Here is a 24,435-nt window from a genome sequence, read left to right as displayed (position 1 = left end):
CTGAAATGAGACATGCCATTTCACACCTTAGTATTCTCATTTGAGAAAGTCAAAGTTCGGACTCACTATGTGATTCCGAACAAGGCCTATTGGTGAAGTACTAAGTTGTGAGTCTGTCATGAGTAACTTTGTGAAGTTCTCATAGATATGGAATTCATGTACAAGATTGCTGAAATGCAATGTATGTCACCTCATGCTTTGTTCCTTGGAGTGTGAATAAATGAACTGGCCAGTGTCCAAATTGAGTCCTGACTCTTTTGGATGAAACAATGTGACTTGTTAGCTCCTCGTCAATACATTGTTTCTAACTTATTCACAAGCGACAAAGGAGTTGAGGAAATAACAGCTAGAAGGGTAAAATGGTAATTTAGTAAATCCCGACTAGCTGATGACATTCATGAAGGGTAAACATAGATAATATTCAGTGGATCCGCTCATCATAATTAGGTCGAATTCTTGAGTAGAAAATAAATTCATTTGAACCGAGAGATTTTCAGTGTCAGCTCTTTAGTGGAGTCAGTTGGCATTAAGCTAAACTTGGAAAAGGTTTGTGAACTTTTGAGTCCAAGTGTTTAGCTAAAGCTTTGTTCATTTGGGTCCATGAGGTCACTGTCACGAATCACATCGATAGGAATAGTTAAACTGGAAGCTAAGTCAAAACAAGAACGAAAATTGTCGAAAGGGTATTTTTGTCTTTTGAGACATAAGGATGAAATGGATGTCAATAAATTTTGACAAGTTCATTTGATGACTTAATGTCACTCGGCCATAATATGATTAACTGGGCCTTGTGAATTAATTTCATTTCATAAGAATTTTATTGAAAATTCTTAATGGGCCTTTCACATGTTGTCATGAACAAATGAAGAAGCTTCTAGAAGCTCCTTCTAGATGTGAAATGGGCGCCCAAATACCCAAGGGAAAGAGAAATTATTTTGTGCATAAATGTATCAAGATACTTGCCAAAAGAAAAAGAGGAAACAAATTTCCTCTATGAGGAAAGCATAAGTTCGGCCAACACAAGGGAAAGAGAGAGACAAACTAAATGAGGAAACAAATCCAAGGCTTATTGAAGCACATGTTGGACGTGCAAAGCAAGGGAAAAGAGGAAATAAGATTTCCTCATAAAGGCTTGGAAAATAAGAGGAAACTACTTCTTTCCAAGGCCAACCCTTCTCCTATAAATAGGACCCTCATTCCTCTCATTCTATTCATTCCACATAAGTTAGAGATTGAGAGCTTCTCTCTCTAGAACTTGTGGTTGCCGAAAATCCTCTCTCTCTCTCTCTCTAGTTTATTTTCGATTATTTCTTGTCTTGGCACCTAGGTCCTCACTCGACCTAGTGTTTAGCTCTGCGACTTCGAGACTCGTTCTCAAGTCGTAGTGTTTAAAAGTGCCCACTCACTGATTCCTTCTTTTCGAGTGATTTAGTGATAGAAACTTTCGTGGTTGCTCGAGGTGCCGAGGAAAGAAAGAGAGACGTGCTGCGAGGGGAGACAAGCGTTGCAACTTTCCAAAAGCTTCTACAAGGTTCAAGCTTCAAGAAAGGTTAGTAACTTTAATAGCTCATATTAGTTTTTATTTACATGTACATGCTCTTGTCTAGGTTAGTAAAAACTAGTTTTACTTAAAAAGAAAATTTTTAAAATTCCGCCGCTTAACGAAGCGTTAAACTTTTTCTTAAACCCTAGATCGATTCCAACAAATGGTATCAGAGCTATGGTCAAAGGAATGCATGTGCATGTTTTTAAAATTATGAGCTTGAAAATCGTTTTCGAAAGTTTACTAATTTTGTGACAAGTTAGAATTGTAATCTTAGATTTTTTTTAATTTTTTGCTCATGCCTTTAAATTAAAAACCATGTTGATTTTCTATGAGTTTGGGATGATGTTAAAACACATTAGAATCAGTTCTAAAAGTTTTTAATTTTTTTATATTGAAAAACGTGTTTGAAAGGTTTGAGAATTTTCGAGTAAATTTTGTGACTAGTTTTATTTTCTTGCTAGTTTCGTTTATTTACTTGAATCGTTTTATGCATGCTGATTATTTCTTTTATTCTATGTTATTACCTTGCTAATAAAACACAAATAAAAGCTTTAATAACCTTCATAAAACGTTCCGTTACACTCGATTCTTTTTCGCACCTAAAAGGACGAAGCTTTAATTTATTTCTTTTTCTTCGAGCTGGAATGTAAACCCGCATTAAAAGCGGCATAACTCTCTGCTCAGAAATCGAAATTTAATGATTCTTGAATCAAATTAAAGCTCTGTCTGTCCTCTGTCCAATGCCACCGGTTTCGGCTCAAAAGGACATCGGAGCCGCCAGTTATGGTGATTTTACTCCGAGGTGCGCGGCTGTGCTGAAACTCCAGTTTTTTAGAAATCCGGATTTTCAAACCCCACTACCATGAGTTATAGAACTCTAATGAGAAAATTTTCTTGAGCAAAAATGTTTTTCATATGATTATAAACATGATGTGTAAAGATTAAAAGTTTTGATTTTTGAAACATTAATTGAAATTGAATTTTTACAAAACTAGTTTGAATTTTGAAAAACAGTTTTCACTTTCAAACTTGAAAATATTTTGTCATCCAAATCAAATAAGTTTTCAAAATATTTTCAAAACTATATCTATATAACATATGTTCAAAATCTATATGCTCTTGAAAATTTGAGTGGGAGGTCTCCTTGTAGACAAGCCGAAAAATAAAAAGATGTGTAATCTCAAACTTTCAAGTGTTCGAGTGAGTTGAAGTTCACACTTCCCTCACGCACTTTCCCGAAATAGAAAATAGGAAAAGATCGAGTATGTACCTTGTGCCTTTATGCACTAATACTGCTCTGAACATGTCGATCTAGGATTCTCTTCTAGTTGTCCGCTCTGTCGCTCTCTAACTAGGAAATCTGTTTCCGAACTTAAAAGAGTCGATGAACCAACTCCAAAAACTAAGTGGGAGGGTTATATTCGTTGTTTGTAACCCACGATCCCCAACACTAGTGAAAGATGCAATAACGTGGGACTAAGAGCCGCTCTTGCGACCCTCACTTAAATGTGAGTACTCCAAGGCGTTATTGCTTCGATCATTGCTCAATGAGCTACGTCCGAGAGTGATGCAATGATGGCAAGGCCTCCCCTTGGGGGATTGTTTTTCAAAGCTGATCTTTTGGACTAAGTGGTTGGTTGCACACTTAGGCTCAATCCCTAGTATCCTTCCTTAAGGCTCTGCGAAAGGATGTGAGTGATCAAACCAATTTACAAGGTGGCTAGTCAAAATGATGTACTGACATCTTGGCTTAGCATTAATGATGTGTCATTTACTTATAAAAGGAGATTTTTTTCGGCCTTCTCTTGAGGGAGTAAATTATCGTTTGGTTTATAACACCTTTGGATTTTACAAAAGTCTTAATAAAACTTAAATCCTAAACCAAAGACTAATCATAAACTTGTTTCAACTTATATAGGCAATATGTCTCTCAACCATCTCTCAATCTTTCTTTCCTCGATCAAACTCAAAAACGAAACCTACGTAGATTCGAAACGTAACCTCGACATAATACCTACCGTTAACAAGCACGCATGGGTACTCACCACCCCGTGTCCTCCTCTGACGAATGATGATTCAACTCAAGAGGACAATGACGCCTTAGCGGCCTGGCTTCGATCCGATGAGATTGTGAGGTGCTATATCTTGGCATCTATGAACAATGTGCTGAAAGAGCAACATCGTGACTTCGAGACTGCCGCTGACATGCTCTACAATCTCCTTGAGATGTTTGGAGGGCAAAGGCGTCAAACAAGGCTACAAGCAGTCCGACAGTTTATGAACTGTCATATGCAGGCTAGGACTCCTGTTGGAGACTTTATGATATTGATCATTAGTCATCTGAGTAAAATGGAAATCCTAGGATCTGAGATTGATGGGAAGAATGTCATAGATGTGATCTTAGAAACTCTCTCCGCATCTCTTGATACCTTCAAGATGAACTACTCCATTAACAAGCTAGAGTACACTGTTACCAAGCTTATGGAGGAACTTCACACTGCTGTAGGTTTCACTAAGAGAAAGAGGAATCAAGGAGAGGCACATGCTACTGAGCAAAGAGCCTCCGCCTCTGGAACTAAGAAGAGACCTCACAAGGCCGATAAAAAGAACTGTCCTGCCAATCTCAAAGCAAAGGAACATAGTATTGTACTAGTTACCGAAGCATGCTTAGTAGCTGATAATGTATCAACGTGGATTCTTGACTCCGCTGCTACTAACCATATTTGTTGTTCCTTGAATGGTTTCAAGAAAACCAAAAGCTTAGAGGAAGGCGAGTTCTGTTTCAAATGGGGTGATGGGAGCCTGGTGTCTGCAAAGGCTGTGGGATCCGTGACGCTTTCTTTTGAAGACCGCACTTTAAACTTGAATAATGTTTATTTTGTTCCTACCTTTGGGAAGAACTTAATATCCGTTGCTCGTCTTCGTGAGCAAGATTATTGTTTAAAGTTCATTAAGAATGGAATTCGTATTTCGTTTCCTAATAATTCTTTTGTCACTGATGCATGTATGAAGAATGCTCTTTTCTACATCTATCCCACTCAACCTTCTCTTTTAGACACCGAAATAGATAACGATCTAATTAGGGAGCCAAAGAGGATCAAAACTTTCTGAATCCTCCGATCTAACAAAATCAACATACCTCTGGCACTTAAGACTTGGTCATATCAGTCTAGATAGGATTAAGAGACTTGTGAGGGATGGTCCACTCCAAGCCTCTGCAATAGGCTCACTACCTACTTGCGAATCCTGCATAGAAGGAAAAATGACTAAGCGACCTTTCTCCGATAAGGGTCGAGGAGCCACTGAGTTGCTGGAACTAATACATTCTGATGTATGTGGTCCGCTCAACCAACAGGCACGTGGAGGATACGAATACTTCGTTACCTTCACTGATGATTACTCAAGATATGGGTTTGTCTATTTGCTTAAACACAAATCCGAGACCTTTAACGTATTTAAGGTCTTTAGGGCTTTAGTGGAAAAGCAAACTGGCAAAGTGATCAAAACCCTTCGATCTGATCGAGGTGGTGAGTATATGTCTGGAGAGTTCGATGACTTTCTTAAAGAAGAAAGTATCGCTTCTCAGCTTACCGCACCTGGCACACCTCAACAAAACGGAGTGTCAGAGAGAAGAAACCGAACTCTTATGGAGATGGTTAGATCGATGATGAGTTACTCATCACTCCCGCTTTCCTTTTGGGGATATGCCCTAGAAACAGCCGCCTACATTCTGAACCAAGTTCCGTCCAAAACGGTTCCTGGTACTCCTTATGAACGATGGACTGGCCGTAAAGTGAATCTTGGCCGCATCCGAATTTGGGGTTGCCCTGCACACGTGCTGAGGCAAAAGACTAGCAAGTTGGCTAGTAGGTCAGAAATGTGCATGTTTGTAGGATATCCGAAGGAAACCAAAGGTTTTACTTTCTATAGTCCCGAGGACGATAAGACTTTCGTTAGCACGAATGCTCGTTTCCTTGAAAAGGACTTTATGAAGGATGCGAAACCTAGAAGCAAAATTGTGCTTGAAGAAAAGTTGGGTGAGGAAGCTTCTACCTCATCTGTAAGAACTGTTCTTACCCCAACTGAAACACAACCTAACTCATCAGAATCTCGTCAAGTAGTACTTAGACGTAGTGGGAGGGCTACTCAAAAGCCTGACAGGTACATGTCTTATGGAGACTCTCTTGTAGCCGTCTCCGACATGGATGATCCTGTTTCCTATAGCCAAGCAATGGCTTGTTCTGAATCAAACCTTTGGCTTGACGCCATGAAATTTGAGATGCACTCGATGTATGTCAACAAAGTCTGGAAACTTGTAGACCTTCCTGAAGGGATTAAACCCGTAGGGTGTAAGTGGATATACAAGAAGAAAAGGGGTCCTGATGGGAACGTTGAGACGTTCAAAGCACGACTTGTGGCGAAGGGTTATACCCAACAAGAAGGGATTGACTATGAAGAAACCTTCTCGCCAGTCGCGATGCTTAAATCCATCCGCATACTCCTATCCATAGCTGCAGCTCTCGACTATGAGATCTGGCAAATGGATGTCAAGACAGCCTTTCTGAATGGCAATCTTGACGAGCGCATTTACATGGCTCAACCAGACGGTTTCGTGGATAAAGGTCAAGAGACCAAGGTTTGTGAGTTGCTTAAATCCATTTATGGACTAAAGCAAGCATCTAGGTCATGGAATATTAGATTCGATGAAACTGTAAAGAGCTTCGGCTTTGAACAGTCAATAGATGAGCCTTGTGTTTACAAGTTAATACACGAAGGCAAAGTTGTGTTTCTGGTACTATATGTCGATGATATACTACTCATTAGTAATGACGTGGGTAAGTTATCTGAGGTTAAGGTCTGGCTAGCAAAGCAATTCGATATGAAGGATCTAGGAGAAGCCGCGTACATTCTGGGGATCCAAATCTTTCGAGATAGGAAAAACCGGACCCTGTCGCTCTCTCAAGCATCTTATATCGATAAGGTGATGGATCGCTTCTCGATGCAAGACTGCAAGAGGGGTCAAACACCCTTTAGGCATGGAGTTTCACTCTCTAAGGACCATTCTCCCAAGACTGCACAAGAGATTGAAGACATGAGGAAAATTCCTTACGCCTCTGCCGTAGGAAGCCTTATGTATGCTATGCTTTGCACTAGACCTGACATCTGTTTCGCCGTTGGCGTAGTTAGCCGTTTCCAACCCAACCCTGGACCCGAGCACTGGATTGCTGTTAAGCATGTTCTTAAGTATCTTCGAAGAACTAGGAACTTGATGCTTACATACTCAGGTACTGACCTGACTATGACGGGATATACCGACTCCGATTTTCAAGCGGATAAGGATTCCAGGAAATCCACTTCGGGATCTGTGTTCATCCTTAATGGTGGAGCTGTTGTGTGGAGAAGTATTAAGCAATCTTGCATTGCTGACTCCACAATGGAAGCAGAATATGTGGCTGCTTGTGAAGCATCCAAAGAGGCTGTATGGCTTAGAAAGTTCCTTAAGTATTTGGAAATTGTTCCAAACGTCGACGAGCCCATGACCCTTTATTATGATAATAGTGGGGCTGTCGCTAACTCAAAGGAACCTAGAAGCCATAAGCACTCTAAACATATTGAGAGGAAATACCATTTGATTCGAGAGATCGCGCAACGCGGAGACGTGGAGGTGAAGTAGATCTCTGGAAGATCCATTCACCAAGGCCCTAGCGAACATGGTCTTCGACCAACTTCGAGATGGATTAGGCATGTAGGACTACTCACATCTTCTTTGAGTCAAGTGGGAGTTTGTTGTCAATGGTGCCCACAAGAAGAGTAGTAGTGTCTATTTATGTACATTTGATGTCATATAGTCTTACAAAGACTCTTGCTTGTAATTGCTTATTCATTAATAATAAAGTTGAAACGTTCATTCAATCTTCCTTGTCTGAAGCTTTATGATAAAACCATAGTCTTTTAGTCCATAAACAAACTTAACAACTTACGAAGAGACAAATGTAGATTTGCATGAACAAACTCTTCGTAGTTTGCTTAAAACGATATATTCGCAATCTTAGGGTCAAAGGACTATTGACCTCAGTATGATTGTTAGAAGAATCTATGATGTCTGGTTATGAGGCATTGAGAGTTTGGGACTCTATAGTTCTTCTAGGTATCTTCCGAAGATACTGAATTGACCAGTGCACTTCTAGAGACAATATAAGAACAAACCATTTAACCTCTTATGTCTCGAAGTCACTATGTATGAATTGCATCATGCTTACCTTAATCCTGAAATGAGACATGCCATTTCACACCTTAGTATTCTCATTTGAGAAAGTCAAAGTTCGGACTCACTATGTGATTCCGAACAAGGCCTATTGGTGAAGTACTAAGTTGTGAGTCTGTCATGAGTAACTTTGTGAAGTTCTCATAGATATGGAATTCATGTACAAGATTGCTGAAATGCAATGTATGTCACCTCATGCTTTGTTCCTTGGAGTGTGAATAAATGAACTGGCCAGTGTCCAAATTGAGTCCTGACTCTTTTGGATGAAACAATGTGACTTGTTAGCTCCTCGTCAATACATTGTTTCTAACTTATTCACAAGCGACAAAGGAGTTGAGGAAATAACAGCTAGAAGGGTAAAATGGTAATTTAGTAAATCCCGACTAGCTGATGACATTCATGAAGGGTAAACATAGATAATATTCAGTGGATCCGCTCATCATAATTAGGTCGAATTCTTGAGTAGAAAATAAATTCATTTGAACCGAGAGATTTTCAGTGTCAGCTCTTTAGTGGAGTCAGTTGGCATTAAGCTAAACTTGGAAAAGGTTTGTGAACTTTTGAGTCCAAGTGTTTAGCTAAAGCTTTGTTCATTTGGGTCCATGAGGTCACTGTCACGAATCACATCGATAGGAATAGTTAAACTGGAAGCTAAGTCAAAACAAGAACGAAAATTGTCGAAAGGGTATTTTTGTCTTTTGAGACATAAGGATGAAATGGATGTCAATAAATTTTGACAAGTTCATTTGATGACTTAATGTCACTCGGCCATAATATGATTAACTGGGCCTTGTGAATTAATTTCATTTCATAAGAATTTTATTGAAAATTCTTAATGGGCCTTTCACATGTTGTCATGAACAAATGAAGAAGCTTCTAGAAGCTCCTTCTAGATGTGAAATGGGCGCCCAAATACCCAAGGGAAAGAGAAATTATTTTGTGCATAAATGTATCAAGATACTTGCCAAAAGAAAAAGAGGAAACAAATTTCCTCTATGAGGAAAGCATAAGTTCGGCCAACACAAGGGAAAGAGAGAGACAAACTAAATGAGGAAACAAATCCAAGGCTTATTGAAGCACATGTTGGACGTGCAAAGCAAGGGAAAAGAGGAAATAAGATTTCCTCATAAAGGCTTGGAAAATAAGAGGAAACTACTTCTTTCCAAGGCCAACCCTTCTCCTATAAATAGGACCCTCATTCCTCTCATTCTATTCATTCCACATAAGTTAGAGATTGAGAGCTTCTCTCTCTAGAACTTGTGGTTGCCGAAAATCCTCTCTCTCTCTCTCTAGTTTATTTTCGATTATTTCTTGTCTTGGCACCTAGGTCCTCACTCGACCTAGTGTTTAGCTCTGCGACTTCGAGACTCGTTCTCAAGTCGTAGTGTTTAAAAGTGCCCACTCACTGATTCCTTCTTTTCGAGTGATTTAGTGATAGAAACTTTCGTGGTTGCTCGAGGTGCCGAGGAAAGAAAGAGAGACGTGCTGCGAGGGGAGACAAGCGTTGCAACTTTCCAAAAGCTTCTACAAGGTTCAAGCTTCAAGAAAGGTTAGTAACTTTAATAGCTCATATTAGTTTTTATTTACATGTACATGCTCTTGTCTAGGTTAGTAAAAACTAGTTTTACTTAAAAAGAAAATTTTTAAAATTCCGCCGCTTAACGAAGCGTTAAACTTTTTCTTAAACCCTAGATCGATTCCAACAATTCTTCCCATCATTCTCAGATCCTAGGATTTCCATCTTATTTAGAAAACTAATGATCAGTATCATAAAGTCTCTAACAGGAGTCCTAGCCTTCATATGACAGTTCATAAACTGTCGGACTGCTTGTTGCCTTGCTTGACGCCTTTGCCCTCTAAATATCTCAAGGAGATTGTAGAGCATTTCGGCGGCAGTCTCGATGTCACGATGTTGCTCTTTCAGCATATTGTTCATAGATGCCAAGATACAGCACCTCACAATCTCATCGGATCGAAGCCAGGCCGCTAAGGCGTCATTGTCCTCTTGAGTTGAATCATCATTCGACAGAGGAGGACACGGGGTGGTGAGTACCCATTTGTGCTTGTTAACGGTAGGTATTATATCGAGGTTACGTTTCGAATCTACGTAGTTTTCGTTTTCGAGTTTGATCGAGGAAAGAAAGATTGAGAGATGTTTGCGGGACATAAAGCCTATTGAAGTTGAAACAAGTTTATGATTAGTCTTTGGTTTAGGATTTAAGTTTTATTAAGACTTTTATAAAATCCAAAGGTGTTATAAACTAAACGATAATTTACTCCCTCAAGAGAAGGCCGCAAAAAATCTCCATTTATAAGTAAATGACACATCATTAATGCTAAGCCAAGATGTCAGTACATCATTTTGACTAGCCACCTTGTAAATTGGTTTGATCACTCATATCCTTTCGCAGAGCCTTAAGGAAGGATACTAGGGATTGAGCCTAAGTGTGCAACCAACCACTTAGTCCAAAAGATAAGCTTTGAAAAACAATCCCCCAAGGGGAGGCCTTGCCATCATTGCATCACTCTCGGACGTAGCTCATTGAGCAATGATCGAAGCAATAACGCCTTGGAGTACTCACATTTAAGTGAGGGTCGCAAGAGCGGCTCTTAGTCCCACGTTATTGCATCTTTCACTAGTGTTGGGGATCGTGGGTTACAAACAACGAATATAACCCTCCCACTTAGTTTTTGGAGTTGGTTCATCGACTCTTTTAAGTTCGGAAACAGATTTCCTAGTTAGAGAGCGACAGAGCCGACAACTAGAAGAGAATCCTAGATCGACATGTTCAGAGCAGTATTAGTGCATAAAGGCACAAGGGACATACTCGATCTTTTCCTATTTTCTATTTCGGGAAAGTGCGTGAGGGAAGTGTGAACTTCAACTCACTCGAACACTTGAAAATTTGAGATTACACATCTTTTTATTTTTCGGCTTGTCTACAAGGAGACCTCCCACTCAAAATTTCAAGAGCATATAGATTTTGAACATATGTGATATAGATATAGTTTTGAAAACATTTTGAAAACTTATTTGATTTGGATGACAAAATATTTTCAAGTTTGAAAGTGAAAACGGTTTTTCAAAATTCAAACTAGTTTTGTAAAATTTCAATTTCAATTAAACTTTCAAAAATCAAAACATTTTAATCTTACACATCATGTTTATAATCATATGAAAAACATTTTTGCTCAAGAAAGTTTTCTCATTAGAGTTCTATAACTCATGGTAGTGGGGTTTGAAAATCCGGATTTCTAAAAAAACTGGAGTTTCAGACAGCCGCGCACCTCGGAGTAAAATCGCCATAACTGGCGGCTCCGATGTCCTTTTGAGCCGAAACCGGTGGCATTGGACAGAGGACAAACAGAGCTTTAATTTGATTCAAGAATCATTAAATTTCGATTTCTGAGAAGAGACTTATACCGCTTTTAATGCGGGTTTACATTCCAGCTCGAAGAAAAAGAAATAAATTAAAGCTTTGTCCTTTTAGGTGCGAAAAAGAATCGAGTGTAACGGAACGTTTTATGAAGTTGTTTAAAGCTTTTATTTGTGTTTTATTAGCAGGGTAATAACAAGGCATAAAAGAAATAACAACAAGCATAAAACGATTCAAGTAAAAATAAGAAACTAGCAAGGTAACAAAACTAGTCACAAAATTTTACTCGAAAATTCTCAAACCTTTAAAACACGTTTTTCAATATAAAAAATTAAAAACTTTTAGAACTGATTCTAATGTGTTTTAACATCATCCCAAACTCATAGAAAAACAACATGGTTTTTAATTTAAAGGCATGAGCAATAAATTAAAAAAAATCTAAGATTACAATTCTAACTTGTCACAAAATTAGTAAACTTTCGAAAACGATTTTCAAGCTCATAATTTAAAAACATGCACATGCATTCCTTTGACCATAGCTCTGATACCATTTGTTGGAATCGATCTAGGGTTTAAGAAAAAGTTTAACGCTTCGTTAAGCGGCGGAATTTTAAAAATTTTCTTTTTAAGTAAAACTAGTTTTTACTAACCTAGACAAGAGCATGTACATGTAAATAAAAACTAATATGAGCTATTAAAGTTACTAACATTTCTTGAAGCTTGAACCTTGTAGAAGCTTTTGGAAAGTTGCAACGCTCGTCTCCCCTCGCAGCACGTCTCTCTTTCTTTCCTCGGCGACTCGAGCAACCACGAAAGTTTCTATCACTAAATCACTCGAAAAGAAGGAATCAGTGAGTGGGCACTTTTAAACACTACGACTTAAGGACGAGTCTCGAAGTCGCAGAGCTAAACACTAGGTCGAGTGAGGACCTAGGTGCCAAGACAAGAAAAATCGAAAATATAAACTAGAGAGAGAGAGAGGAAGGGGCGGCCAAGTCTAGAGAGAGAAGCTCTCAATCTCTAAAACTTTGCATGAATGAAAAGTGTGGAATGAGGCTCCTATTTATAGGAGAGGTCTCACCTTCAATAAGGTAGTTTCCTCTTCTATAGAATATCACATATTCATGAGCAAAATAACCCTTATTTCCCATTCCTCTTAAGCGCCCAAGGCAGCCTTCTAGAAGGCTAGGATTTGTTTCCTTTTTTGTTCCTTGGCTTGCCTTTTACTCTTATGGCCGAAATTCTATATGCATCCTTATGCAATTTGTTTCCTCTTTTTCTTTTGGCAAGTATCTAAATACATTTATGCACAAAATAAATTCTCTCTCTTTGGGTATTTGGGCGCCTATGACTTCTAGAAAGCCTTCTAGATTTTTCTTCATTTGTTCATAACAACATAAGAAAAGCCCATTAAGAATTTTCCATAAAATTCTCATGAAATGAAATTAATTCACAAGGCCCAATGATCAAGTCATGGCCGAGTGAAACATGTCACAAAATGACCTTGTCAAAAAATTTATTGACATTCATTTCATCCTTTGTCTCAAAAGACAAAAATACCCTTTTAACTATTTTCGTTCTTGTTTTGGCTTAGCTTCCAGTTTAACTATTCCTATCGATGTGATTCGTGACAGTGACCTCATGGACCCAAATGAACAAAGCTTTAGCTAAACACTTGGACTCAAAAGTTCACAAACCTTTTCCAAGTTTAGCTTAATGCCAACTGACTCCACTAAAGAGCTGACACTGAAAATCTCTCGGTTCAAATGAATTTATTTTCTACTCAAGAATTCACCTAATTATAATGAGCGGATCCACTGAATATTATCTATGCTACCCTTCATGAATGTCATCAGCTAGTCGGGATTTACTAAATTACCATTTTACCCTTCTAGCTGTTATTTCCTCAACTCCTTTGTCGCTTGTGAATAAGTTAGAAACAATGTATTGACGAGGAGCTAACAAGTCACATTGTTTCATCCAAAAGAGTCAGGACTCAATTTGGACACTGGCCAGTTCATTTATTCACACTCCAAGGAACAAAGCATGAGGTGACATACATTGCATTTCAGCAATCTTGTACATGAATTCCATATCTATGAGAACTTCACAAAGTTACTCATGACATACTCACAACTTAGTATTTCACCAATAGGCCCTGTTCGGAATGACATAGTGAGTCCGAACTCTGACTTTCTCAAATGAGAATACTAAGGTGTGAAATGGCATGTCTCATTTCAGGATTAAGGTAAGCATGATGCAATTCATACATAGTGACTTCGAGACATAAGAGGTTAAATGGTTTGTTCTTATATTGTCTCTAGAAGTGCACTGGTCAATTCAGTACCTTCGGAAGATACCTAGAAGAACTATAGAGTCCCCAACTCTCAATGCCTCATAACCAGACATCATAGATTCTTCTAACAATCATACTGAGGTCAATAGTCCTTTGACCCTAAGATTGCGAATATATCGTTTTAAGCAAACTACGAAGAGTTTGTTCATGCAAATCTACATTTGTCTCTTCGTAAGTTGTTAAGTTTGTTTATGGACTAAAAGACTATGGTTTTATCATAAAGCTTCAGACAAGGAAGATTGAATGAACGTTTCAACTTTTTATTAATGAATAAGCAATTACAAGCAAGAGTCTTCGTAAGACTATATGACATCAAATGTACATAAATAGACACTACTACTCTTCTTGTGGGCACCATTGACAACAGATGAGACGATGATTTTCGCATATACATACTTCCAATCCCAGTTCTTAGTCGATTATATTTTGTATTCATATATTTACAATCTCGAGCACGTCTTATTGAGGTCGTCACCTCGTCCATTTGTAATTCATTTCACGATTAATATATTTAATTAATATTCTACTATTATTATAATCTTTATTTTTACACTGTTTCTTATACGACGTCTTTCGAAACCCATCTGAAATATAATATCTTAGCATTCATTTATTCTTGTGCAAAAAATAATTAAAGTTCGGACTTTGAGTGCAAAAAAAAGAATCGAGTGTAACGGAACGTTTTCGGAAGTTGTTAAAGCTTTTATTTGTGTTTTATTAACAAGGTAATAACATAGTCTAAGATAAATAACAACAAGCATAAAACGAATCAAGTAAATAAAAGAAACTAGAAAGACAAGATAACTAGTCACAAAAATTTACAGAAATTTTCTCAAACTTAAAAACACGTTTTTCAATATAAAAAATTAAAAACTTTTAGAACAGATTCTAATGTGTTTTAATAACATACCAAACTCATAGAAAAACAACATGATTTTTAATTTAAAAGCATGAGCAATAAATTAAAAATAATCTAAGAAAACAATTCTAACTTGTCACAAAATTAGTAAACTTTCAAAAACGATTTTCAAGCTCATAATTTTAATTACATGTACATGCATATCTTTGACCATAGCTCTGATGCCATTTGTTGGAATTGATCTAGGGTTAAGAAAAAGTTTAACGCTTCGAGCAAGCGACAGAATTTAAATAGGATTAAGAAAAAGTTTAACGCTCCAACATTCATATTCCTTACGGTAGATGATGCAATCGTTCAGGCATGCATGGATTTTGGTATAACCCAAACCGATGGCCGTAAATGTTTTTTTTTTGCTGGGTAAAGACTCGTTGGCAATTGATTATTTTCGGGCAACACGTCTCCTAGAAAATCAAGGAGTTCTGAGAACATAACATTTCTGCATTTGAACTTAGATTTTAGATTAAACAACCTTACTAAGATCGAGAGCTTTGTGAACTTGGCGCAACCAGGATACAAAAGCTTTTCTGCATCAGATAGTAAGGAATGGACCTCTTCGGAATTATCAAGCAGTTCATTGATCATCTCAGAAATATACAGAGCGTCAAAATCGTCACCATCAAGAACTGTTTCGACTGACACTTCATTACTCTTGTGCTTCTTAGAGTTTTCACCATGATGTACCCACTGAGTGTAGCTTTTGTTAAACCATTTATGATCAAATGATCGCTTAAATAACAGATGTTCCCGTATTGATAATTTCCACATTTCTCACAAGGATAATGAATTGTATTTATATTCTTGCAAACCGCTCGACAATGACACAAGAAAGATTCCACACCATCAACGTATTGTTTTGTACTCCTATGTAAAGTCAGTCATCCATGACTTGTCCATTTGATAAGACTATAAAAAATTTATACCAAACCCAACAACTTAACAAAATATATACTAAACCACAAATAACACTATATATGGTTGACACTCAAATAAAAAACGCCATCAAACAAACACAATCATGAATTCAAACCCAACAGCGTAACAAAATATATACTAAACCACGAATAACACACTACAGTTGACACTCAATAAAAAAACTATCAAACAAACACAATCATGAATTCACAAAAGGATAAAAAAAAAAACTTTTTTTTATACAATAGGGGGTGTTTTTATATAAGTTTCTTTAAAACATATCATGATGGACTTACCACTGTTGGAATTGATCTAGGGTTAAGAAAAAGTTTAACGCTTCGAGCAAGCGGCGGAATTTAAAAAAATTTCTTTAAAACAAGTAAAACGGTTTTACTAACCTAGACAAAGAGCAAGTACATATAATTTAAAACTATAAACTAGCAATACATGTTTACTAACCTTTGAGAAACTTGAACGTTGAGATGCCTTCGAAAGGTTGAAACATTCGACTCCCCTCGCAGAACATCTCTCTTCTTTCCTCGGGAACTCGAGCAACCACGAAAGTTTCTATCACTAAAATCACTCGAGAAAGAGAGGAATTAGTGTGTGGGCACTTTTAAACACGACGACTCGAGAACAAGTCTCAAAGTCGAAGAGCTAAAAATACTAGGTCAAATGAGGACCTAGGTGCCAAAACAAAAACGAAAAGAAAACTAGAGAGAGAGAGGGAAGGGGGCGCCAAGCTAGAGAGAGAAGCTCTCAATCTCTAAAACTTGGGATGAATGAAATGTGAAGAATGAGGGCTCTATTTATAGGAGAGGTTTTACCTTCAATAAGGTAGTTTCCTCTTCTATAGAATATCACATATTCATGAGCAAAATTTGCTCTCCTTCACTTTATTCCACACGGCCAAGAGAGCTTCTAGAAGCCCTTGGATTTGTTTCTTCTTTTGTTCCCTCCATTGTCTTGGCCGAATTCCCTCTTGCCTTGTAGAGGAAATTTGTTTCCTCTTTTTTCTTTTGGCAAGTATCTTCATGCATTAATGCACAAAAACTCTCTCTTTTTCTCCTTGGGTTGGGCGGCCAAGAAGGCCTTCTAGAAGGTGTTTCTAGATTTTCTTCACATGTTCATGACAACATAAGAAAAGCCCATTAAGAATTTTCAAGTAAAATTCTATGAAATGAAATTTATCCACAAGGCCCAATGAACTAATCATGGCCGAGTATCAATATGTCATCATATGACATTGTCAAAAAATTTATTGACATTCATTTCATATTATGTCCAAAAAGACAAAAATACCATTTTGACAATTTTCGTAAAACTTGTCTCGTTCTTGTTTTGACTTAGCTTCTAGTTTAACTATTCCTACTCGATATGATTTGTGACAGTGACCTCATGGATCCAAATGAACAAAGCTTGAGCTAAAATACTTGGACTTAAAAGTTCACAAACATTTTCCAAGTTTAGCTTAATGTCAACTGACTCCACTAGAGAGTTGACACTGAGAATCTCTCGGTTCAAATGAATTTATTTTCTACTCAAGAATTCAACTTAATTGTGATGAGTGGATCCACTGAATAGTATCTATGTTTACCCTTCATGAATATCATCAGCTAGTCGGGATTTACAAAATTATCATTTTACCCTTCTAGCTGTTATTTCCTCAACTCCTTTGTCGCTTGTGAATAAGTTAGAAACAATGTATTGACGAGGAGCTAACAAGTCACATTGTTTCATCCAAAAGAGTCAAAACTCAATTTGGACACTGGCCAGTTCATTTATACACATTCCAAGGAACAAAGCATGAGGTGATATACATTGCGTTTCAGCAATATCTTGTACATGAATTCCATATCTATGAGATCTTCACAAAGTTACTCATGACATCTTCATAACTTAGTACTTCACCAATAGGTCTTGTTAAGAATCACATAGTGAATCCGAACTCTGACTTTCTCAAATGAGAATACGTAAGCTATGAAATAGCATGTCTCATTTCAGGATTGAGGTAAGCATGATGCAATTCATACGTGGTGACCTCGAGACATAAGAGGTTTGTTCTTATCTTGTCTCTAGAAACGCACTGGTCAATTCAGTACCTTCGGAAGATACCTAGAAGAACTATAGAGTCTCCAACTCTCAATGTCCCATAACCAGACATCATAGATTCTCCTAACAATCGTTATGAGGTCAATAGTCCTTTGACCCTCAGATTGCGAATATATCGTTTTAAGCAAACCATGAAGAGTTTGTTCATGCAAATCTACATTTGTCTCTTCATGTGTTGTTAGGTTTTTTTATGGACTAAAGACTAAGGTTTTATCATAAAGCTTCACACAAGGAATAATGAATGAACGTTTCAAATTTTTATTAATGAATAAGCAATTACAAGCAAGAGTCTTCGTGAGACTTTATTACATCAAATGTACAAAAGTAAAGACTACAACTCTTCTTGTTGGCACCATTGACAACAACCACTACCACTGTTCAATATTTTATACCCTATTTCAAATCATATAACTTAGAAACGTTCACAAATTTGAGCTAAAACCTATCAAAATAAACAATCCGAACACAAATTCATCAATACAAATCCAAATCAACTATTGTAACATTGCAACAATCAAACAAATGAAAATTAACATATAAAAAACTTAAAAATCAAAGAAGTTTTACCTCGAGATGGTCAGCCGAATAAGAACGGGATCGGAGAGTATGAAGACCCTCAAATAGCACTAATCCAATACTTAAAAAACGATGTAGAACCATTAAAATAACTTAATATGCAAAACCCCTAAAATTTTGAGCATTAGGGTTCTTAGTCGCGCGATAGAGGAAGAACAAAGAAGAAGACGACGCAGAGTTGTACCGTGCGTATAAGTCAAAAATACTGACTGACACAGATACGTGTCGTGTTCTTATTGGACCATACTTTATACGGGCGCATATATATAAGCGTCATCTAAAGTTTATGTACGTGTCGTGTTGTTATTGGACGACACTTTAGACAGTGCTTATTTATAAGCGCCGTCTAAAGTCTCTGACACGCCACCACGTGGCTGTTTCTGGTTGGACGAAAAGTAAAGACTAACGCTTATAATGAAACGCCTTCTTTTATTTATCGCGGTGCTCCTCCTCGAACTCCACGTGGATCGTTTTCATTCGTCGGATTGAAAAAAACACTTTTGACTGCGCTTTTTTCATCAAAACGTCGTTAAAAATAGTATCGTTTAAAGCATATTTTGTAGTAATACATGCTCTATATATATATATATATATATATATATATATATATATATATATATATATATATAGATGAATTTGGACTAATTCTACTGGTTTCCAAGATGGTCCATATTACATCTTTTGTCATGATTTGAGAAGATCCCAAAAGAGCATTAAAATATGTGAAATGAATTACGACTCGTCGAATTGTATATCTATTTTGAGTTATCAAAGCTGATACTCCTTTTGGATATATCTGAACAATTAAACCACTTTATGTTTGAGTTAGGTTCAGCTAAAATTAAGAATAACTAAGGAAAGTTGGACATCCTCTGAGATTTTTCAATTAGTACACACGTTACGTTATAACTAATTTAAGAACAGTAGTTTTACAAGGTTAGTGAGGGTTTTGGGTCAATGAAGGGTGGCCAAATTTTGGTTGAACTTCATTGAGTTTATAAATCGATATTCTTTGATGTACATAGAATGAAGGGTTTGATATGTTTGCTTCTCTTTCAAGCAATCTTTGTAAAATTAAGGTTTCCAAAAACTAATATGCGCGATCAAAACAGGCTTCGTTGCTTGTAATGTCTACATACAGACATTGTGTAATTTTTTCTTCGGAGCAAAAGATGACCGAAGAAAGAAAAAAAAAGGAATTAGATTGAAAAACAAAATTATTTGCATGCGTAATTTTATTCACTTTTGAGGACAAATATTTGTGGCATTTTGATTATAGCTTGGGAGAGTCTTCATTACTTAATAAACCTTCAGGGACATCTGACACGGTTTTTGTTTTTATTTGTAATTTAGCTCAATTAGTCATTATAACACAATTTTGACAAATTTTTATTCCATATCCAAACTTCCATACCTATGATAATTTGATGGTAATCAGGGATGAAGCCACACTCAATCAGAAAGAGGTTAATATGGAAGCAAAATCTAGGGAACCCTTTTTTCTGATTTTATTGATGTAAAATAATTTTTTTTTTTTAAATAATAGTAAAAATATGTATACAAAAATTGAAAGCTTAAGGTGTTCATGATCGATCGTAATATTTTTTTATGGGATAATTAAGCAGTAATGTTTTGTTAAATTTCAAGGTCTTACTATTTCATAAAACCACAACGGCTTAGAAGAACCACAAAAATAGCAGGAGTTAATCTGACTGACCTTCTTTAAAGTAATTCCAGATTTAGTTAAAATAATTCAGATTAAGTATATAGAAGGAAGTACAAAGACCGAATGTTATTACTCAAATATTTCAAAGCTCTTATGAAAAAAGGAAATTAAAGTCACATATATGCTTGGAAACCTTGGTACTTGTTTGTAATATATAAGTTCTGATATTATTGCTGACAAAATAAAGCATTTGTAGAAATTTGTGTAGGGTTACTGATTAGATATTGTTGCAATATTTTGATACGAACGGCGTTGGTAGGATATGAGTTTACATACAGAATTTTACAGTGTAAAATAGACTTTTAGAAATAAGAATAACAGCCTCTCTGTCTCTATTCCAATTAGATCCCTTTCTCTCTCCAAACGTGAAACCAAAAGAAAAAACCAGCAAACCCTTGAGTTGCTAGAGGCGCCGCCGCCGCCCCTCCAGGACTCGGCCGCCGCTGCTGCGGTGAGATCCGACCTGGAGGGAGCCTTTAGAGCCTTTCTCTTTTTTTTTTTTTTAGCTTTTTCTTGTTTTTTCTTTTCCAGATCTGAGTTTTTTCAGATCTTTTTATGCATCCTTCCGGCTCCGCAGCTCCAACGTTCTTCATCGCCTGGGTCAGGGCCTCACGACCTCGCATCCTTCCTTCCGGAGCTTCCTCGGGCTTCCGTCTCTGGGTGGCGCGTTGTCATCTGAATCGTCGGTGTCGGAAACTCTTCGCCGCCGCTCGTCTTGGGGTGTTGGCTGCGGTTGGGCTCTCCGCGGCGTCGATCTTGGACAACGAGAGGTCTGCTCCCCCCCCCCCCCCCCCCAATCTCCTGTCTGGTTTGTGTGAACAGCAGTATCAGTGTGCGGTACGGGTCTTCGGTGATGGCGCCAACGATGCCGCTGCGTGACTCCGCGATGATGGCGTCGGTGCATGCGGCGACAATCCTCGACGGGGGAGCTGTGGCGTAGCTTCCCGGAGCCAGCGACGGGGGCCCTGCGGTGTGGATTTGCTTTAAAAAGATTTGTGACTCTTTTATTTTGTTGTTGTGTTTTGTTTGGCTTGGTTTATTTTGGAGATGGATTAGCCGTCGTCCACTATCCCGTTGTGGATTTTCTATTAGGTTTTGTTCTATACAGGTTGAAGAGGCATCTTCTTCGTGGTCATCGGATCAAGGTTGAGTGGATCTTTCCATCAACCAATTTTGGTTTTGTTGAAAGAGCCCTATGTGTGCTCGATTATTGTGCTCGCCGTTCTTCCTCTTGTCGGAAGCATGCACAAAACGTGCGATTACCGAAACTTAGTGTTAGTTTCACTTCGACTTAGGTTTGATGTGATCCATGTACTAAAGTGTTTTTCTCCTGTATTGATGGGTTTTTGCCCAATTTTAATGAAAAATCCGTAACATTAAAAAAAAAATATAAGAATATATATAAAACTTTATCATAAAACCATTCCCAAAAAAAAAAAAATAGATAAATAAATTGGGACGCATATTACGCATGTGGTAAAGAAAGGCAGCGCAGCCTCACCAATCAATAATTTTTAGCGATTACAAAAAATAATAATAATAAGGACATTTTCCCTTATAAAATGCATTATTTCAGCCCTACTTGGTATTCGATAACTCATCAGAAGTTCAGGACCAAAGAGAACGATTAAATTAAGAGTATGACATCTCAAAAAAAAAAAAAAAAAAGAGTACGATGTATAAATTCATATCTGATATATATTGTTCTTTTTCCTAGAAAATATAAATTTTCGCACTTAAGTAGTTCATTGATACTTAAATTAATAACCCCCTTTGCAATCATGTATAGAATTATTATTATAAAAATTTTCGAGGAAATATGGAATTATTTAGTGGCCATAAATTAAATATTACTTAGATTAGCCGTCGTTTGTCTAAAGAGCAGACTTCCTTATATATTACTTAGATTAGCCGTCGTTTGTCTAGATTTCAATAACTTTCGACACAGTTTTTATTTTTATTTTTAATATGATTCAATTCAATCCTTGATTTTTTTTTATTTTATTTAAAAAAATCAATCCTGATAAGAAGGGAAAAAAAAAAGACAAATATATTATTATTCAAATTTAAAAGCATAGTGCAATTTGATTGGATGAAAGTAAAGTAACAAGACCCACCTGGGGGCGAACCTATGAGCGTCACAAAATAATATTAAATTCCTCTCAAACTCGGCAACTCAATTTCAAGTCCCACAACAACGACGACGACGCGTTGACTATCTCCCCCAACTAATCCTCAAAGTCTCGTCTATTTAAACCAAACCAACAAAGAGCAGGAATAGCAATCACGAAAACCGTAAACCCGCAGCAAACAAACAAAGAAGCACTCAGAGAAGAAGATGTACGTGACGAGGCCTCTATCGCTGTACAAGAAATCGCCGTCGGCTCTATCGGATCCGCCGCCAGATGGGCCTGGGTCGGGTATTTTGGTGGTCCAAGACGAGGAGGCCCAGCCCAAATGCTGCTTCGGGCTGGCCCGGAGCGACAAGATCAGGGAGCTTCCGATCCCACAGAACAAGAGCCTCGAGATTTACTATTCGCAAGGGTTTTCTCGGGACAGAGATCTCCATTTCCACAGCGTTTGGTTTATTCCGGTCATCGGTCTTCCTTTGTCTTCCAATACCTACTACGCTGTGCACCCATTGGGCAAGGATAGAGGGTAATTTACTCATTTACCCTTTACTATCTCCTCTTCTCTTCTACTTCATTATTTCTAATAAAGGATTAAACTGCCATTTCCTTTGTAATAATGGAGCGATTGAGTATACATTGCGGTTATATTCAGTATTTTTTTTTTTTTTTTTTTTTAACTGAAACACCATTTTTTTTTCGCGGTAAATAAATGGTTCTTATTGTAATAATTTCAATTGAATTTTCTCTTCTTCCAATAAATGAGCAATTTTCCCTTATTAGTTTTACCGAATTTTTTTTAATAGTATAGCTCAATTGATTTTATATTTCCATAGTAATAATATTGGGAATGTTAATTTGTACAGAGAAGCATTTGTGTGTGCAAAAGAGGAGGAACTAGAAGCATTCTGTTGCTACTCGTACGCGCCGGAGACGCAGCCTCAGCCGTTCGATCCGTCGGACCCATTCCAGCAGATGGTGATCGGGCTCCACGGGCGAACGATTTCCCCATGGGGCAGCGATTTCGATCTGGTTTCGTCGACCGCGGACGGTTTCGCCCCCGGTTTCTTGGGGCGCAAGGAAGGGTGGAAGCTGTACGTGAACTGCGAGGCGGAAGAGTTCGACCTCCCCGACGACGCCCGAGGCCTCGACAAGGCCCTGAGGGAACGCCTCCCCGGGCTCGATTTCCCGTTATCGGGCCCCGCTTCGAAGGTCAAGATCGGGAAGTGGTACGTCCCGTTCGTGTTCGTCAAGGAAGGCGCTCCCAAGACGATGAGGGACGAGAGGCGCGCCTCCATGTTCTATTCCGTCGCGCTCGAGCAGAGGTGGGAGAAAATCTACTGGGTCGAGAGGAGGAGCGACGAGGAGGAGGAGGGGTCGATCGTGACCGTCGATTGCTCGGTGAGGAGCGAGGTGGCGAGGATCGGGGATAGGGAGGCGGAGATCGTCCGCGATGTTGGGGATTCGGGGTTGGTGTGGTTCAAGAGCGGGGACGGGTCGGGTGTGGATAGTCGGGTCGGGCTGAGCTCGGTGTTGGTGGAGAGGATTAAGTGGGAGGAGGAGAGAGGTGGGTTTTATGGGGTTGGGAAGGTCAAGGAAGTGAGGGTTGAGAGGAGAGAGGAGTGTGGTGGGAATTTCAAGTGGAAGAGGTTTGGGTGTTATGTTTTGGTTGAGAGGTTTGTCTTCCAAAGAATGGATGGGACTTTGGCTCTTTCTTATGAGTTTAGGCACACCCATCAGGTTAGGACCAAATGGGAGTGATGCCTAAAGATTTGTTGATGTTATTCAAATTGGTTTTTTATTTTTATTTTTTTGTGTGTACAAATTTATGTTTGGATGAAGGGATAATTTTTTATTTTTTTTGGGGATATTAATGTATTATATTCCACGCAAATGCAGGCTTAGAGAACTTGTATAATGTAATATTTTTTTTGGGTGTAGTTTTCAACAATATTTTCGTACGAATTGTTGGTTTAGACGAGGTTTAAAATATCAGCATGTATACCATACTTGGAGTTTTGTAAAAAAAATAAGCGAACAACACGTATTAACAAATTTCCCATTTGCCTTTTTCTAAGGCTAATCACTTTCAGAGCATCAATACTCATTAGATAGAGCCTTGGTAAAAGAAAACCAAATTGGCACATGAGCACACAGAGGCTAGTAATTTAAACTGCCAATTTAAATGAAAAATTAACTATCGCCCCCCTAATTGCCTAAAAAACAATGAAAAGGCCAGGGTATACAAATTTAGAGCAAAGGAACATAGAGTCTGAACAAACAAAGAACAGTACCTAAAACAGAAGAAATAAATATCCAACAGACAGACAAATCAATTGATAGGGTGGCTTTTCATAGGCTAAGAGAAGCAATATTAATCATCTCATCATCAGCCTCCAGATCAACATCAAAGGACCACATTCAATTTTATATCAAAAAAATGCAAAATCTGAACCATTCTAAAAAAATGAAATACCTATATAATTAAAATGTATTTTATCTGTGCAGACTGAATCT

General features: G+C 37.9%; 1 protein-coding gene across 1 annotated transcript; it reads left to right on the top strand.

Annotated features, from left to right (window-relative positions):
* The first annotated feature begins 21,913 nt into the window (after positions 1 to 21,913).
* Positions 21,914 to 24,004, top strand: LOC149402595 (uncharacterized). The gene is made up of 2 exons (XM_089610067.1): positions 21,914 to 22,447; positions 22,785 to 24,004. The coding sequence occupies exons 1-2, from the start codon at positions 22,128 to 22,130 to the stop codon at positions 23,677 to 23,679; spliced, it is 1,215 nt and encodes a 404-aa protein (XP_089466193.1). The 5' UTR covers positions 21,914 to 22,127; the 3' UTR covers positions 23,680 to 24,004.
* The last annotated feature ends 431 nt before the right edge of the window (positions 24,005 to 24,435 follow it).

Source organism: Urtica dioica, chromosome 3 (genome assembly GCF_054948205.1).
Source record: "Urtica dioica subsp. dioica isolate 48M chromosome 3, U.dioica_male_clone48M_v1_H2, whole genome shotgun sequence".
Lineage (NCBI taxonomy): Eukaryota > Viridiplantae > Streptophyta > Magnoliopsida > Rosales > Urticaceae > Urtica > Urtica dioica.
The sequence above is the reverse complement of the archived record's forward strand: the minus strand, read 5'-3'. Positions and strand labels throughout refer to the sequence as shown.

Coding starts and splice junctions, on each gene's coding strand:
- LOC149402595 (XM_089610067.1), top strand. CDS start 22,128: ATGTACGTGACGAGGCCTCTATCGCTGTACAAGAAATCGCCGTCGGCT. Junction 22,448..22,784: donor CCATTGGGCAAGGATAGAGG/GTAATTTACTCA, acceptor TAATTTGTACAG/AGAAGCATTTGTGTGTGCAA.